The sequence below is a fragment of the Miscanthus floridulus genome, chromosome 13, assembly GCF_019320115.1.
Source record: "Miscanthus floridulus cultivar M001 chromosome 13, ASM1932011v1, whole genome shotgun sequence".
Classification (NCBI taxonomy): Eukaryota; Viridiplantae; Streptophyta; class Magnoliopsida; order Poales; family Poaceae; genus Miscanthus; species Miscanthus floridulus.
Window position 1 is genome coordinate 73,768,978 of NC_089592.1, and position 15,020 is coordinate 73,783,997.

At 42.2% G+C, this 15,020-nt stretch overlaps 1 protein-coding gene across 1 annotated transcript; it reads right to left on the minus strand.

Moving 5' to 3' along the window:
• Nucleotides 1-760: 760 nt before the first annotated feature.
• On the minus strand, nucleotides 761-7,930 carry LOC136500609 (fatty acyl-CoA reductase 1-like). The gene is made up of 6 exons (XM_066496004.1): nucleotides 7,572-7,930; nucleotides 7,321-7,424; nucleotides 2,894-3,093; nucleotides 1,890-2,754; nucleotides 1,636-1,763; nucleotides 761-1,174 (listed from the first exon to the last, which is right to left on the minus strand). Exons 1-6 carry the CDS (start codon nucleotides 7,663-7,665, stop codon nucleotides 1,021-1,023), a joined length of 1,545 nt encoding a protein of 514 aa, XP_066352101.1. The 5' UTR covers nucleotides 7,666-7,930; the 3' UTR covers nucleotides 761-1,020.
• Nucleotides 7,931-15,020: the final 7,090 nt, after the last annotated feature.

Below are 15,020 nucleotides of genomic sequence, written 5' to 3' on the forward strand. Positions count from 1 at the left end.
CTGCCAAGGGACCTCTTCGGGTACGGCCTGGCCGTCGGTGACTCCCACGCCGCGTTCCACCTCAAGGTCTTCGGCTCCGAGATTGGGTTGACCGGGCTTGTCGCCGACGTGGCCGTCATCGTAATCGAGACTGCGCTCGCGGTGTCCGGGACATGGACGTCACTCGTACAAATCTTCAGTTCTTCCAACATGTAAGAGTCGACAGTCTGATAAGCACCATGTCTTGCTAATGCATTGGTAAGCATCGACATTCTGATATGGATCATGCCTTGCTGATGCAATGGGAGCGCTCAAATGGTTGAGACCCAATTCAGCTGCCACGTTGATTTGGGCATGCTTTGCATCTCTTAAAAGTATGGGACAACATACACAATTGTTGCGAGCTTTCTGAAATCTACATGGTTTAGTTCAGATAGAGCCATATAGGTTCCAGCTGTACCAGGCAGCAGATCAATGTGTAAAGCCTATATGATCTTGTATAAAACAAAGGGAACGAGGAATTGAATCCATGCGAATATGAACAATACAAGAGTACCTACTTTATGTAAGATTCTTTTGTTCAAGGAGTTTGTAGCATGTTTCTGGGTCTCTATTGTCTCATGAACAATACAATTGTGTACGTTGGATGAGGCTTGGTGCTGTATGGATATTTTTGCTACACTTTCACTTGATGTGATATTATATATCTATATTTGTATGCTGTGTGGAATCATATGTAACAAGTTGTGTAATGATGTTGTCATTTAAAAAAAAAATAAGGGTAAAATCACAATGTATTCAGATAAGTATGGGCAATTTCGCATGGGCAAACTTGTCCTTACTGAGTCCATTTGACACCGTTACCTATTGTTCAAGGAATAGGGGTAAACTTAAGCTTCGTTTTCAAAAAACAGAGGTAAAATCACAACGATGACAAAAACATGGGTAAAATCACTACTAGACGTCAAAGTAGGGGCAAGAACACAATAGCCCCTATTTCTTTCATCTATAGGAAGAAGGTGAAGAAGCTGAAAGAATGCTTCACTTGCACAAATACTTGAGAACACCAGGGATGTGGATTCTGGTGAAGTAATCATCCCAGTCGACGATCTTGGGGTCGAAATTGAATATTTGATCTTCAGGAGTCTTCATCGCCATCGTTAGCCTCAGCCGCTCCAGGTTCATGTCATCAAAGCTTCATCACCATCACACAAGAAAAGAAATGTTACTCTTTAATTCAACAATCACCATGTTCGCTTGATCGTATCAGCCATGCTTATCAGCCATGATATAGTATTTTTCTCTCACAACAAAACAACATCAGCCGGCTTATAAGCCACAGAAACGATCAAGCGAACAGGGTGAATATAGATGCGCGGTCCAGTTTAGTTTAATTTGCTGAATCATGCTCAATCAAATTAATTACTCCCCCAGCTCGTTTCTGGTATTAAGTATATGGTTTTGATCACAATTATTTTTGTCACAATTACTTTTCATGATAACATAATGATACCATTTTTTAAGTTTCCAAACTAAATAAATATAAAAAGTCATTGAGTTTTAAAGATATGATGTTTTTATGACAGGACAGGAAGGACTAGTAATATACTCCTATAATTTTTTTTTTAATTTTATGTGAACATCATGTATCTTTACCATCCTTTGAAGAAGGCGAAGGGGCCGTAGACGTCAACGAGATGCATCACAAACTTGTACTTGCGGTTGAGGTCATTGTAAAGCCTTGAGAAAAGCCCAAAGAGCAGCAGATTCACCAAGTGCAGAATCTGCATCACTATCATACATCAGTTTGGTAGCAAAACAGTAATAAAAAGAGAACGTAATACCGGTACATCTATGAGCACACAATGATCAAGGCACGCATGCATATATGTCTAATATAACCGTGTTACCTCTAGTGGTATCTTGTAGGTGAGGATCATGTAGAGGTGAAACCTAGCGATGGTGTTGAAGAAGTACATCTCCCTGGTGGGGATGACCCTGCCGTCCTTCCCGACACGCGGGTTCTCGTAGAAATGGCGGCGTCCAGACTGGTAGAGCACGTCGTAGGTGGCCGGGTTACGCAGCGACGAGGTGACATGGTACACCACCTGCGGCGCGCCACGCTCCCCGGAATGCGCCACCACGGCGGCCATCATGGCGTTGACCACCATGTCCCCCGGGATGACGTCCATGACGAGGCCGAGGTCGGCGAGGAAGCACGACAGGTTCTGCTTGGCGTAGCCGATGATGATGCTGTCGATGGTGCGCGTCCCCTGCATCCACCCGGGCACCGGGTCGTCCCGGACGCTGGTGATGATGCTGGGCCGCATCACCACCACGGGGATGTCGCTGTCGCCGCCGGCGCCGCCGCCGCGGAGTTGCTGGCCCAGGACCACCTCCCCCATGGCCTTGGTGAACACGTACGTGTTGGACCACCCGAAGTGCCGCGCCCGCTGAAGGCCCAGCTCCTTCATCGCCTTCCGCTCCGTCGTCTTGTGGGTGTGCGCGTCGCCGTCGCCGTCGCTGGTGGCGTTCGCCATCGCCAGCGACTTCTTCACCTCCTTGACGAGGCGCAGCTCCATGTCCACGTCCAGGTACGTGCCCTCGCGTAGGGACTCGCCGGGCTTGATGGGCTTCTCCAGGATCAGGCCCTCCCTGAAGCCCGAGACGAACGCAGTGGAGACGTGCATGAGCATCTTGAGCCTCGCACACTGCTTGGCGAACGTGCAGAGGTGCTTCACTCCCATCACGTTTACATCCAGCGAAACATCATATCTGCATCCATATGCATCAAAGTTCAAAATATATCATTCGCAAAAAAAAAAGTTCAAAATATACATATACATAAATACATTCAAATATCGTTCGAAAAAAAGATAACATTTTTCTCTTGCATTCAAATATACTTCGTCACCTTTCGTAGAAGTTGGTGGTTGCTGCGATGTTGACGATGACGTCGGTGTCCTTGGCCAGCGCGTCCAGCACGGGTGGCTCCAGGCCCAGGCCGTCGTAGATGATGTCTCCGGCCAAAGCGACAACCTTCTCGTCCACGAACTGCTGGAACCCCTTGCCATGCTTCTCTCTCAGCAGGCCGAACAGCTCCGTGTCTATCACCTGTAGGGCCCTTCAGTTAGTCAGGAACTATTCCGGCTTATCAACATTATATAAATTATATAAATTAATAAACCATTCTTGCTGAGAATTGTTTCACACACTTCAGCACACATGAGCGCAAAACAAAAATATTACTCCTATAAATCTAGTTAAATTTAAAATAAATTGACTCATCATAAAAACAAGATACTACGCAGTTATTCTAGGACGACAGAGAGCGAGTGCTACAAAAATCATGAAGTAGATACCAGGGCTCTGTTTGTTTCGCTAAAATTTAGCTAATACTGTTGATGATGATTTTTTACAGAGAAAAATACTATTTCTTCGGTGAAAAGTACTGAAGCATTGTCATATATAGTATATGGCCCATGACTTGTTATACACATGCTGTGTACTCCCAGCTAGGTACATACAGGCAAATAGTAAATATGTTCTGTTCTAGTACAGTACTACTAGTATGTTTTTTTTTTACTTTTACCCAATTGATTGATGAATTATTGGCGGTTGTTGTCCTATGCATAATTAGCTTGTTCGCTTGCTGGTATACGATCGTGGATTATAAATTAGAATAGTATTTTTCTCTCACACCAAATCAGCCAACAGTAAATAATCCACAATCGTTTACGACGAAACGAACGGACTGAATAATGTGGGTTGAGCGAGACCTTACAGAGGCAGGAAGCATAGCAAGTCAAGCCAAGAAATGAATTCTCATTTACACACCGAGTCACCAACCAACTAGCCAGCATATGGCTCATTCAATATTCCTGATTGCTGCAGTACTGTAGCAACTGGTAGTATACGTCGACGCCGTCCGGTTCCTATCACCTCCAAATTTTAAGTTTTTTCACTCTCTCTTCGTCACATCAATTTTTAGACGTATGCATGGAGTATTAAATGTAGGTAAAAAAATAACTAATTGCATAGTTTGGTTGTAAATCACGAGACGAATCTTTTGAGCCTAGTTAGTCTATGTCGGACAAATTTTGTCAAATACAAACGAAACGTGCTGCAGTGTTCAGATTGCAAAAATTTGCAATCTAAACAAGGCCCTGGAGCAGTACACCTTTTTACTAAATACTCAAGCTCTATTCGTTTCTCTTATAATTCATACTTTTTAGCTTTTTTTTTTGTCAGAACAGTATTTTTCTCTCATAATAAATTAGTTAGAACCGTGTTTCGGTTTGTTTTTTCCACGAAGCGAACGAGGCCTTAAACAGGCAAGATCTCAGCAGCTTCTTACCCGAAACTGTTTAAGACCCCTTTGGAAGACAGAATGGAAAAACAGAGGAATAGAAAAAAAATACAGGAATACTATAGAAATACATATAAAAAACAGAGGATTTAGAAACATAGAAATCTTATACCATGGGTGTTTAGATGAACCATATAGGAAAGTATAGGAAGCGACAGAAAGAAAAACAATGGGTATTAGAGCTCAATTTGCCTTGATCCTATGCCACAGGTCGGACTATGTTTTCTTTCAATAGTTTTTCCGTAGAATCAGCGCTATAGGAAACTTTTCTCTATTTTTCCTACACGCGATTCATTCCTTCTAAAGGGGTGAACAATACTTTTTCCTATAGGAACCCGAATCCTCCATTTTTCTTCCCAGAATCCTTCCACCCAAAGGACCCTAAAAGATGTATCTATAAGTGTGTTGATGCGCGTGAAGCTGAAAAAACAAGTTTTTATCAGCTCTCTGAACATTTGTGTTCTCTCAGCCATTGACGATGAGAAATTGTTTAGCTAAATAAATATTTTTATTAAAATAAGTTGCTCGTGAAACTACTCCATAGCTTTACCCAGCGGGGCACTAGTACTACTTGACTGGCTTTTGTGCATCGGCAAGATGAAGATAACTACTGGGACTAGGACAGGCAAAATTAAAAGAGCCGCTGGGCTACTGCGGCCGCGCAGTACGGTGACTCTGCCAGGCGCGCGCAAGAGAAGTCAGATCCAGCCATATGCATCGCATTGCTTGGAGCCTGCCGGACGAGAAAACCTAGGCCCTGTTTGCTTAATTTACGGGTATATCGTTTCAATGAAATAATAGTGTTTTTCTCTCTTAATAAATTAGCATTAGCATCAACGGTTTTTTCGGCCAGCTGAACAGGCCTTAGCTAGCCGCCGCTAGGGTGTTTGGTTCCACGGACTAAATTTTAGTCCATGTCACATCGAATGTTTGATATTAATTTGAAGTATTAAATATAGACTAATTACAAAACTAACTGCATAGATTGAGACTAATTTGCGAGACGAATCTATTAAGCCTAATTAGTCAATAATTTGACAATGTGGTGGTACAATAAATATGTGCTAATGATGAATTAATTAGGCTTAATAGATTCATCTCATAAATTAGTCTCCGTCTGTGTAATTAGTTTTATAATTAACTCATGTTTAGTCCTTCTAATTAGCATCTGAATGTCTGATATGATATAGGCCCCGTTCGGCTGGCAGAATTTTGGCTAAAACTGGCTGAAAAATACTGTTCCGGCTAAATTATTGTGAGAGAAAAACACTTTTCCAATTAAAAAAAAATTAAACAAACCGAATATGAAATAAGCCAAACAGAACCTAGACTAAACTTTACTCTCCGGAACCAAACACTGGTGTGGTGCCATGAAGGAGAAGGTACGTACGGAGCATGCAGTCATGTAGCTACTTATTAGCTCGTACTAGCTAGTAGCTCTGATCGGTCCGCTCCAGCTGCCGCCGCCGGCCGGCCCGGCGGCCGTCCCATGTGCGTTGCGTTGCGTTCACCCGCCGCCTGCCGGCTCTGATCCGTCGCAATTACTGCCACCTCCGGTCTCGCCCCGTCGGTCCTCCCCGTGCGCGGCACGGGCAACTGACAAAATGCTTCATCGTGCCTTTGCCTGGTCACTCCGACCAGAAAAAAAAATAGTTCTAGATTTGAATTTGAACACAACGTGTGTTCAGATTTAGAGTTAGAATTGTGTATTTTTTTTTTGAACGGAGGGAGTAGCTCATGCATCCATCTGGAGACCATGCATGCATGCATCTCGATCATCAATAGGATCGCGATCGATGCACAGCGGAACGGACGTGTGCTAGCTGGATGGCCAAATTATGGTACTACGTGGCTCATGATGTTTCCCTTATATTAATCCATTCCTCGGATGGATGGATTGTATACAAATATTATGGAGTAGGAGTGTATATATATTCATTATTCAGGCACTTGCCTGGTAGACAGGCATTGCATCTTGCAACGATGCTGCACTGTGCTTCATAGTACGTAGCAGCAGCAGCAGCAGCAGCAGATGTCTTCGAGGATGAGGACGACGCGACAACAGTCGAGAGTGAGATGACAAATGCAACGACCCAACACCCAGCTAATTAATTAACCGACTTCAGTAGTTAGGTCGTAGTACCTCTTATTTCTGTATATGTGGAGAGCAGCATGGAGTATTTCTGTATATGTGGAGAGCAATTATTAACTATGCCGTGTAAGACGGATTATTGTGAAGTGCCCTATGTAGTACGTAGCAATCTATAAATGTGGTTCATAAACACTAGCAAACCACCTCAAAAGTTCTTTGCCCTGTTCGCTGGGCTGATAAGTTATGGCTGAAAGTACTGTTAGCTGATTTGTTGTGAGAGAAAAATACTGTTCGTTGATTGAAAAAATATGGCTTGTAAAGCGAACAAGGCGTAGTAAAATAGATCCATCGATCTGGTGGCGCTGGTTTCCCACACTAGACCGTACCTGATCTGAATACTGATCGATCAGCTAGCTTCAGCTAGGTCGCGGCCGGCATGTATGCGTTTCGAATTGGGTTGGTCTTGGCCAGTTGGGAAATAAAAGCGATGGTTACCGGCCGTATGCAAGCAGCATATGTCACTGTATGTAACCATCAGTCCTCATGCATGCAATGCAACTGTTTGAACAAGCAGCTTGCATTGCACTACTGTTTGACCACACTGTAGCAATAAATTAACGTACGTGCACACTCGTTTCTTAAGTTAATTAAGGAATATAAAAGGAACACTACTGCGCATCACTGTAACAATTAATGGAGACATAAATTAATTAAGCAGGATGGAATGGAAGAACGCGATGGCAACTATAATAGCTAGCAGTAATAGACACATCGTTGACGCGAAGACGATGAGTAGTGTGCATGCAGGTTAAAAATGAAGAAGATCAGACTAGCTTGCATATGTGATAGTGTGTATATGTGCCCCGGCCCGGCCGTGTACCTCTTGCTGGACGCGCTGCTTTGCAGATGCCTCGTCGATCGCACGTACAACAAGGTAAATCTTGTGGACGTCAGGCTGCACCCGCAGTATCTTCTCCACAAGAACTGCATTAGGCATGCATATGGATATGGATATAAATGTGTACTGTATCTTTGCAGATGTAACCCAAGAAGAAGTGTATATATATATATATATATATATATATATATATATATATATATATACACTGTAGGTATAGAAACTACACATACTCTTTCCAAGAAAGCCTGTTGAGCCGGTGACGAGGATGCACTTGCCCTTGAAGTAGTCTACGATCCTCGCCGCGTCCATGCTATCCACCACCATCGTCTCCTCGCCGCCGACGATCGTTTTGCTTTTGCCTACGATCGATCTCAACTCTCAAGCTAGCGAACCCGGCCTCGGCCTTGACTGCTTGATGAGGCAGCAGAGAGAGAGAGAGAGAGAGAGAGAGAGAGAGAGAGAGAGAGACTGCACTTCACTAGCTAGCTAGTGCGTTCCTGTGTGAGATAATTGTATGGCGATAGAGATGAAGAAGAGAGAGAGAGAGAGAAGAGAAGTTATAAAGAGATGGAGGGCAGATAGAGGACACGGAGAAGCAATGCAATGCAAGCACCAAATAAATAAAAAAATAAAAATATGACGCTTCTGCACAAAAATATTTATACACGCACAGATGAGACGAGGAGGAGGTTGCCAGCCCAGCAGGCATGTTGCATGAAATAAAATGTAATGATGGTACTGTGCATGGTGGCGTGTGGGGTCAGTCACTCGGTAACATGCGAGGACCGTCTCTGCAGTCTGCACCGGATTAAATTTTGGCTCACCATACGGAGTACGTAGCTGCACCACTGCACCCTGAGGAGCGCCTTGTCCGACACCCAAACCTAAAATGGTCCAACAAAATAATTATAGCTTTCAATTGAGTATATATATATATATATATATATATATATATATATATATATATATATATATATATATATATATATATATATATATATATATATATATATAGGGAGAGGCTATTCAGTAGCCAGCTACAGAATAAGTTATTCTGTAGCCACCTTCATTTACCATAATTTTATATACTAATTTACGATAATGTCAATATATATTTACTATAGTTGGGTTACTATAACACATAGGGATATTTACCATAACGTTATAGTAAACCACTTAGTAAGGAGTTACTATAATCTCATAAATTAACATAGTAATTATAGTAACTCAAGGTGGCTACAAAATATGTTATTTTGTAGCCAGCTATAGAGTAGTTGTTCTATATATATATATATATATATATATATATATATATATATATATATATATATATATATATATATATATATATATAGAACTACTATCCTATAGCTGGCTGCAGAATAACTTATTCTGTAGCCACTTTGAGTTACGATAATTACTATGTTAATTTACGAGATTTACAGTAACTCCTTACTAAGTGGTTTACTATAACGTTATGGTAAATATTCCCATGTGTTATAGTAACTATCGTAAATATGTATTGACATTATGGTAAATTAGTATATAAAATTATGGTAAATAGAGGTGGCTACAGAATAACTTATTTTGTAGCCGGCTGCTGAATAGCCTCTCCCTATATATATATATATATATATATATATATATATATATATATATATATATAAAAAGACCTATTTCAAGTGTCAGAAAAGGTATAACCTAAATCTAAGTATCATTTCTTCTGAAGACCCATTCGTAGAAAGGGTTCTTTTTTAGGTCTTATTATTGGAGAAGACTGAAAATGGATATTGAACCATTTACCTGTAGCGCTATCTAAACGTGGAATAGGTCTGGTTTTAGGTAACGGTTGAGGCCCCGTTCGGCTTATCCCATATTCGACTTGTTCGGCTTCTTTTTTCAGCCGGAACAATGTTTTTCTCTCACAACAATTCAGCCAGAACAGTGTTTTTCAGCCAGTTTTAGCCAAAATTCTATCAGCCGAACGGGGACTTTATATACAGTTATACACTCCTTGTGTCCAAAGAAGAGTATGTTATAATATTCGTGTCAGTAAAATAAGCTCATGTTTATCAAATTTACTATGAGTAGTATTAATATTTATGTTTCAAAATATTGTCCTGTTTTACTGCACTACTTCAGCAGTACTTTTCAGCGAACGAACAATATTTTTCTCTCACAACAAATCAGCATAAGCCAAATTTCAGTGGAACGAACAAGGCCATAATTATAAGATTCGTGCTAGTCAAACTAGGGACTAGAGGCTAAGAAAACCTAGAGAAAGACAACAGGAGAGATGAATGGGTTAGAAGCAGTCATCCTCTTATTATAGAGTTATTACACAAACTCTAATATGCCCTTAAAAATTTTGGTTGAACCACTTAACTCTAGGGCCAAAATGGTGCAACTTGAGATCCAAACATCCGATGGCTATGGGCTCTTCACGACTTTGCTTCGCTTCGACACGAGCTTCGCGACGACGCCACTTGACTACTCCCGTTCCTGTCGGAACTTCAACTGGGTTTTGAGATCCAAACCCGAAAACCATCCGACGGTGGTTTTGAGGCCCAAACCACCAAACTTCCTAAAGACGCGTATTCGCTACGCCTCCTCCACGATCTCGACACGTGCCCGCATAGTCCTCGACCGTCCTCACCAAGTCCTCTTGAACCTCTGCTTGGTCAACATGGTCTACTCCTCCACATGTACTCTTGCGCGTCGAGGTCCCCAAGTGATAGCCACCCATGCCCGGTCTTCCGGCCATCTTGGTCCCTCGGTCCAAACCTCACGTCCATCCTTCACCACTCCCACTCCATTGGTACGACCCATCTATTTGACCTTCAACATGTCTGTCGGCCGTCTCTGTGCTCCACCTGCACATGAACACATCCAAGCCAGCCAAGAAAGATCTATGTCAGCCAATTCAAATACAACTCTGGAATCGGATGTATTAGGGTGACGACAGTAGACAGCAATGATGAACTATGGTTGGCATCGGGAAATTACATGTCGGACTCTACAAAAAGGGAAAGATTAGAGTCCAAGTTATCTTAAATTAGGAATGTTTTCATTATGCCAAAGATTGTATTAAGTCGTACTCGAGTAGGGTTCGTTTTAGGCTCCGAGTATAAATACCAAACCCCGGCTATTGTAGAAAAACACCCAATCAATCAAATACAAGTCAATTACCTTTTTTGGCTCCGGCCACCCCTTAGGAGTAGGAGTAGAGTAGATCTCGGCGAGTTCTTTGGCAAGTACGGCTGCATCGATCCGGTCGACCTCCATTGCTTGTTGTAAGTACATCATGGTTTATACCTCTGTTCGTATGACTGCATCAATCCGGTCGACCCCCACTGCGGCTCTGGTATAAGCTAGTTATCGACTCTTGTCTAATTCAAGTATGGCCTGTGTGATTCTGCCTCACACCCCACTGCTTGAATTGGATCAAGGTCAAGTTATCGGCTCTATCTTAGAGTGACAGTCTTTGATAGATTCATTAAGTTACCGATATTGCTTATTGCTTTAATTGTTTATCTAATTATAGCAATATCACTCTACCCGATTGAGATTGATCTGGATCGGCCTTATATCTTGTTTAACTCATTGTTTGCTAATCTAGAACCGATCTAATCTGCATCTTAAGCGATGAGTTATGTCTTTATCAGCTGTTTTGTGTCAATCTTAATTGTGCATAGCGTGCGGTTAAGGCATATTCGATCTTGAGTAGATATATCGGTTAGCGAGAACCATTTCATGGCCCGTCATCATGGCCTATGGGATTCTGCCTCTCACCCTACTATTGGTACCGTGGAGTGGGGATCATTGGTTGATAGACCCGTTCCTGAGAAGGCATGGCCTTAACTGTACGCTATGCCTGAATCGGCTATTTAGTCGATATCGAATGCTTTCACGAACAGTTCACATCACGAGATCGTTGAAGTAGGGATAAGTTGAAAGATGTGTTAGCCCCATGATCTTATTATTGTATTACGGCCTGCATGATTCTGCCTCATGTCCCACTGATATTAGTAATGAGTTAGGGTTGTCGAGTCTATTGTTGTTTCTACGGCCTGCATGATTCTGACTCATGCCCCACTAGTCATGGTGATAGATGAGATCTAACATGTTTATTAGATTTATCTTTATTAAACGATTAAGTGATGTTGAATTGTTTCTTTATAAGAAGGAGTTCGGTTACTCGTAATCATTGGCTCAGTATGGACCGATCATCATTGATATCTTATTGCCATTGATTAAGATTCGTTTAAATGATGTTTATCCTGAATGATAACCGATTCTCTTCATACGACCCCATGAACTCTAACTGACTTATTCTCATAAATATACTAGAATCGGCTATTTAGCCGATTTCCTCTCATATCGGCTCTCACAACCGTACATTCGGAACTGTCTGGCAACACCGGTAAGTTCCGCTCTTAATTACTGATGAACTTTCTCTCTTTGTCAATTGCAGGATCAAATTGACTGGCACGCCTCGAGAGAATTGCGCAGGATCGACCACCCCTGCACTGAAGCTAGGCGGATCTGCTCCATCGAGCGGACCCTTTCGACTTGCTGCGTGTGTCCTCGACACGGGATGAAAATTCTGTGTCGACGCATGTTTCTAGCACACCCGGTGGGACACCACAATCGTCATGGCGGTTCACAACAACGACAGCATCCTTATGGTACATTATGAAGACCTACCTGATGAAGATAAGGATACCATCAACAAAGCTACGGAAGAATTTCAGAAGAAGTGTTTGTTGTCCCACACCAAAACATGTGACAGCACAATTATTCAAAAATTTCCACTACCAAGAGTTCTACTACATGGGCAGACAGATATAGTCGAAGCTGAAGAAAGGCATTTCTTCACAGAAGCCATAGACAAGTCTATTCGTGATGCTCTATCAAGCCGCAATGAAGCTTTCGCTGACATGTTTCACAACGCCATGAAAGAGGCAATTCATGGAATTCTAGTTGGTCGGGTTAGATCAACTTGTTATAATATTCCAGATCTGTTAACCCAAGGAACTAATCAAGTCGGTACCAGTCATCAAGAAGCAGCACCAACTAGTAATGGTGACGTCCAGGCACTTCAAGGTTCATCTGAGCAAACTCCGGGTACTGCTACAAATCAGATACAATACAGTCCTAGACCATCAGTACAACATGTGCAGCAGCCGGTGGGGCAAAGTCAAAACCAGATGATCAATTTTGGCACATCAGGCCACATACCGTCGTCGGCTCATAAGATAGCACCATCCGTTCAGAGGGTCTATAGAGATATAGATCCTTATGTCTATAATAGAGACTTCAAGCAGCAAGCCAGCAAAGGACCCAACATATTGAGATTCCACAAGGCTATCATTATGGCACGGATTATAACACCCTCCACATGATACCAAATCCAGGATATCAAGGCACATGGGATTTCAATCCACAGATGGGTCAGCAAGTACCGAGAAATCCAAATCCGCAAGCTGACGAGTTGCTGCTCAAGGTGACTGAGATGATGAAGAATCAGTTCGGTCTGAAGCCAAAAGGAATGACTTTTTTGTACAAACGCCCATATCCGAAATGGTATGATTTGGTCGCTCTTCCTGTAAATTACAGACTCCCAGAGTTCGCCAAGTTCACTATTCAAGATGGTACAAGCACAATAGAACATGTCAGTCGGTATCTTACACAATTGGGTGAAGCATCAGTTGAGGATGCCCATCGAATTCATTTCTTCTCCTTGTCCCTGTCAGGGCCGGCCTTCACTTGGTTCTCGTCATTACCAGTTAACTCCATTGCCAATTGAGCCGACCTAGAGAAGAAGTTTTATACATATTTTTACACTAGGACTAGAGAGAAGAAAATAACCGATTTGACAACTATGAGACAGAGGACTAATGAATCGGGCACTGAGTTTCTTCAGAGATTCTAAGAGACTAAGAATCTATGTTTCTCATTGAGCTTGGCCGATGATCAACTAGATGCTTTAGCCATCCAAGGAATGCTGCCAATGTGGAAAGAAAAGTTGCTAGGACAAGAGTTTAACAACTTAGGACAATTGGCTCAACGGGTAGTAGCGCTCAATAGCCAATTCCAGAGTATGTGCATAGATACCCGATTCCAAAAGAACACCACAGTAGCCGAAGCTTATGATCCATATTCAATCGATGGTAGCCATGAAGACAAAGAAGAAGAGGTTGCTGCAGCTGAATGGAATTAGGGCAAGAAGACAGTGATGGTGCCAAATCCTTGGGAAAGAGGAGTTGAGGAGAGTTATGACTTTGATGTTACCAAATCGGATAAGCTCTTTGATTTCTTGCTTGAGAAGGGGCAGATCAAATTGGTCGATGGTCATGTCATGTTGCCCCCTGATCAGTTGAGGAACAAGAAGTTCTACAAATTCCATAACGCTACTTCTCATTCCACTAATGAATGCAGAATCTTCAGACAGCATATACAGAGAGCTATTTAGCAAGGGAGGCTCAAATTCAATACACCTCGAAAGATGAAAGTCGATGATAATCCTTTCCTAGGAGATCAGAACATGGTTGATGCTAGGTTGTTTAAAGGAAAAACCAAGGTCCTAACATCGACCAAATCAAGAGAAGCTGGGACAGTCGATCCCAAAATGCAAATATCAGTTGATGAGTACAGAGAGATTTGAAGACGTCGTGCTGAACAAAAGATCTAATACGAGTAGAGGAAGACGTCAAAAGCAGAGACATCAAAGTCGTGGGTCACATCTTGGATTCTATTGAATAAATGGCAGCGACAGAAGGAAAAGGATTATCAACGTTGGTTCAAAAATCAAGCATACCAGCATCAATTAGAAGAAGAGAGGTATGAAAGGGAACAAGCTGAAATACATTGGAATTGTCCCTTCTTTAGACATTGCTGGAATGAAGGTTTGAAGTTGCCTACCAAACACGACTATCCAGAATATAGCAATCAATATCGGGAGTATAGGCAATCTCGAACCAGCCACCGGTCTATCCATGCTCAAGATGCATATCATCATAACAACATGGACCGCCGCTTAAAAAATGAAAGTGTTCATGATTGGTTAGAAAAAAGAGTCATTGGACAGGACTGGGCTGATCATGAAGAGAAAGGCACTGAAAGAAGATACACATGGCAGGAAGGCCAGTGGTGCATAGGAGATTTGACGAGAAGCCAAAAGAGGATGGTGCAGCGCCTAAGGAATAGAGAGATGAAACAGGCTCAGGCACTCGGTAAAACTCAAGTATGGCGTACCAAGTAGATAGCTGATAAGAGGCAACCATCGGCTAATATCCAAATGGCTTTTCTGTTACCATCAGAATTCAGAGTTCCAATAGATTAGGAAGTTTATTCAGACTACGATGAGTTAGAATATGAAGAGATGGTTGCCAAGTTAACAGTTGTGCAACAAGCAATATTTGATAAGCCAGTCAAGCATCGGCACTTAAAGGCTTTATATATGAAAGGTTTTGTTGATGGGAAGCCGATGAACAAGATGTTGGTAGACGGAGGTGCTTCTATCAATCTTATGTCATACACCACTTTCCGTAAGCTTGGCAAGGGACCAGAAGATTTGCTTGAGACCGACATGATGCTTAGAGACTTCAGAGAAAATGCATCCAAGACCCGGGGGGCAATAAACGTCGAATTGACAATCAAGAGTAAAACTCTGCTCA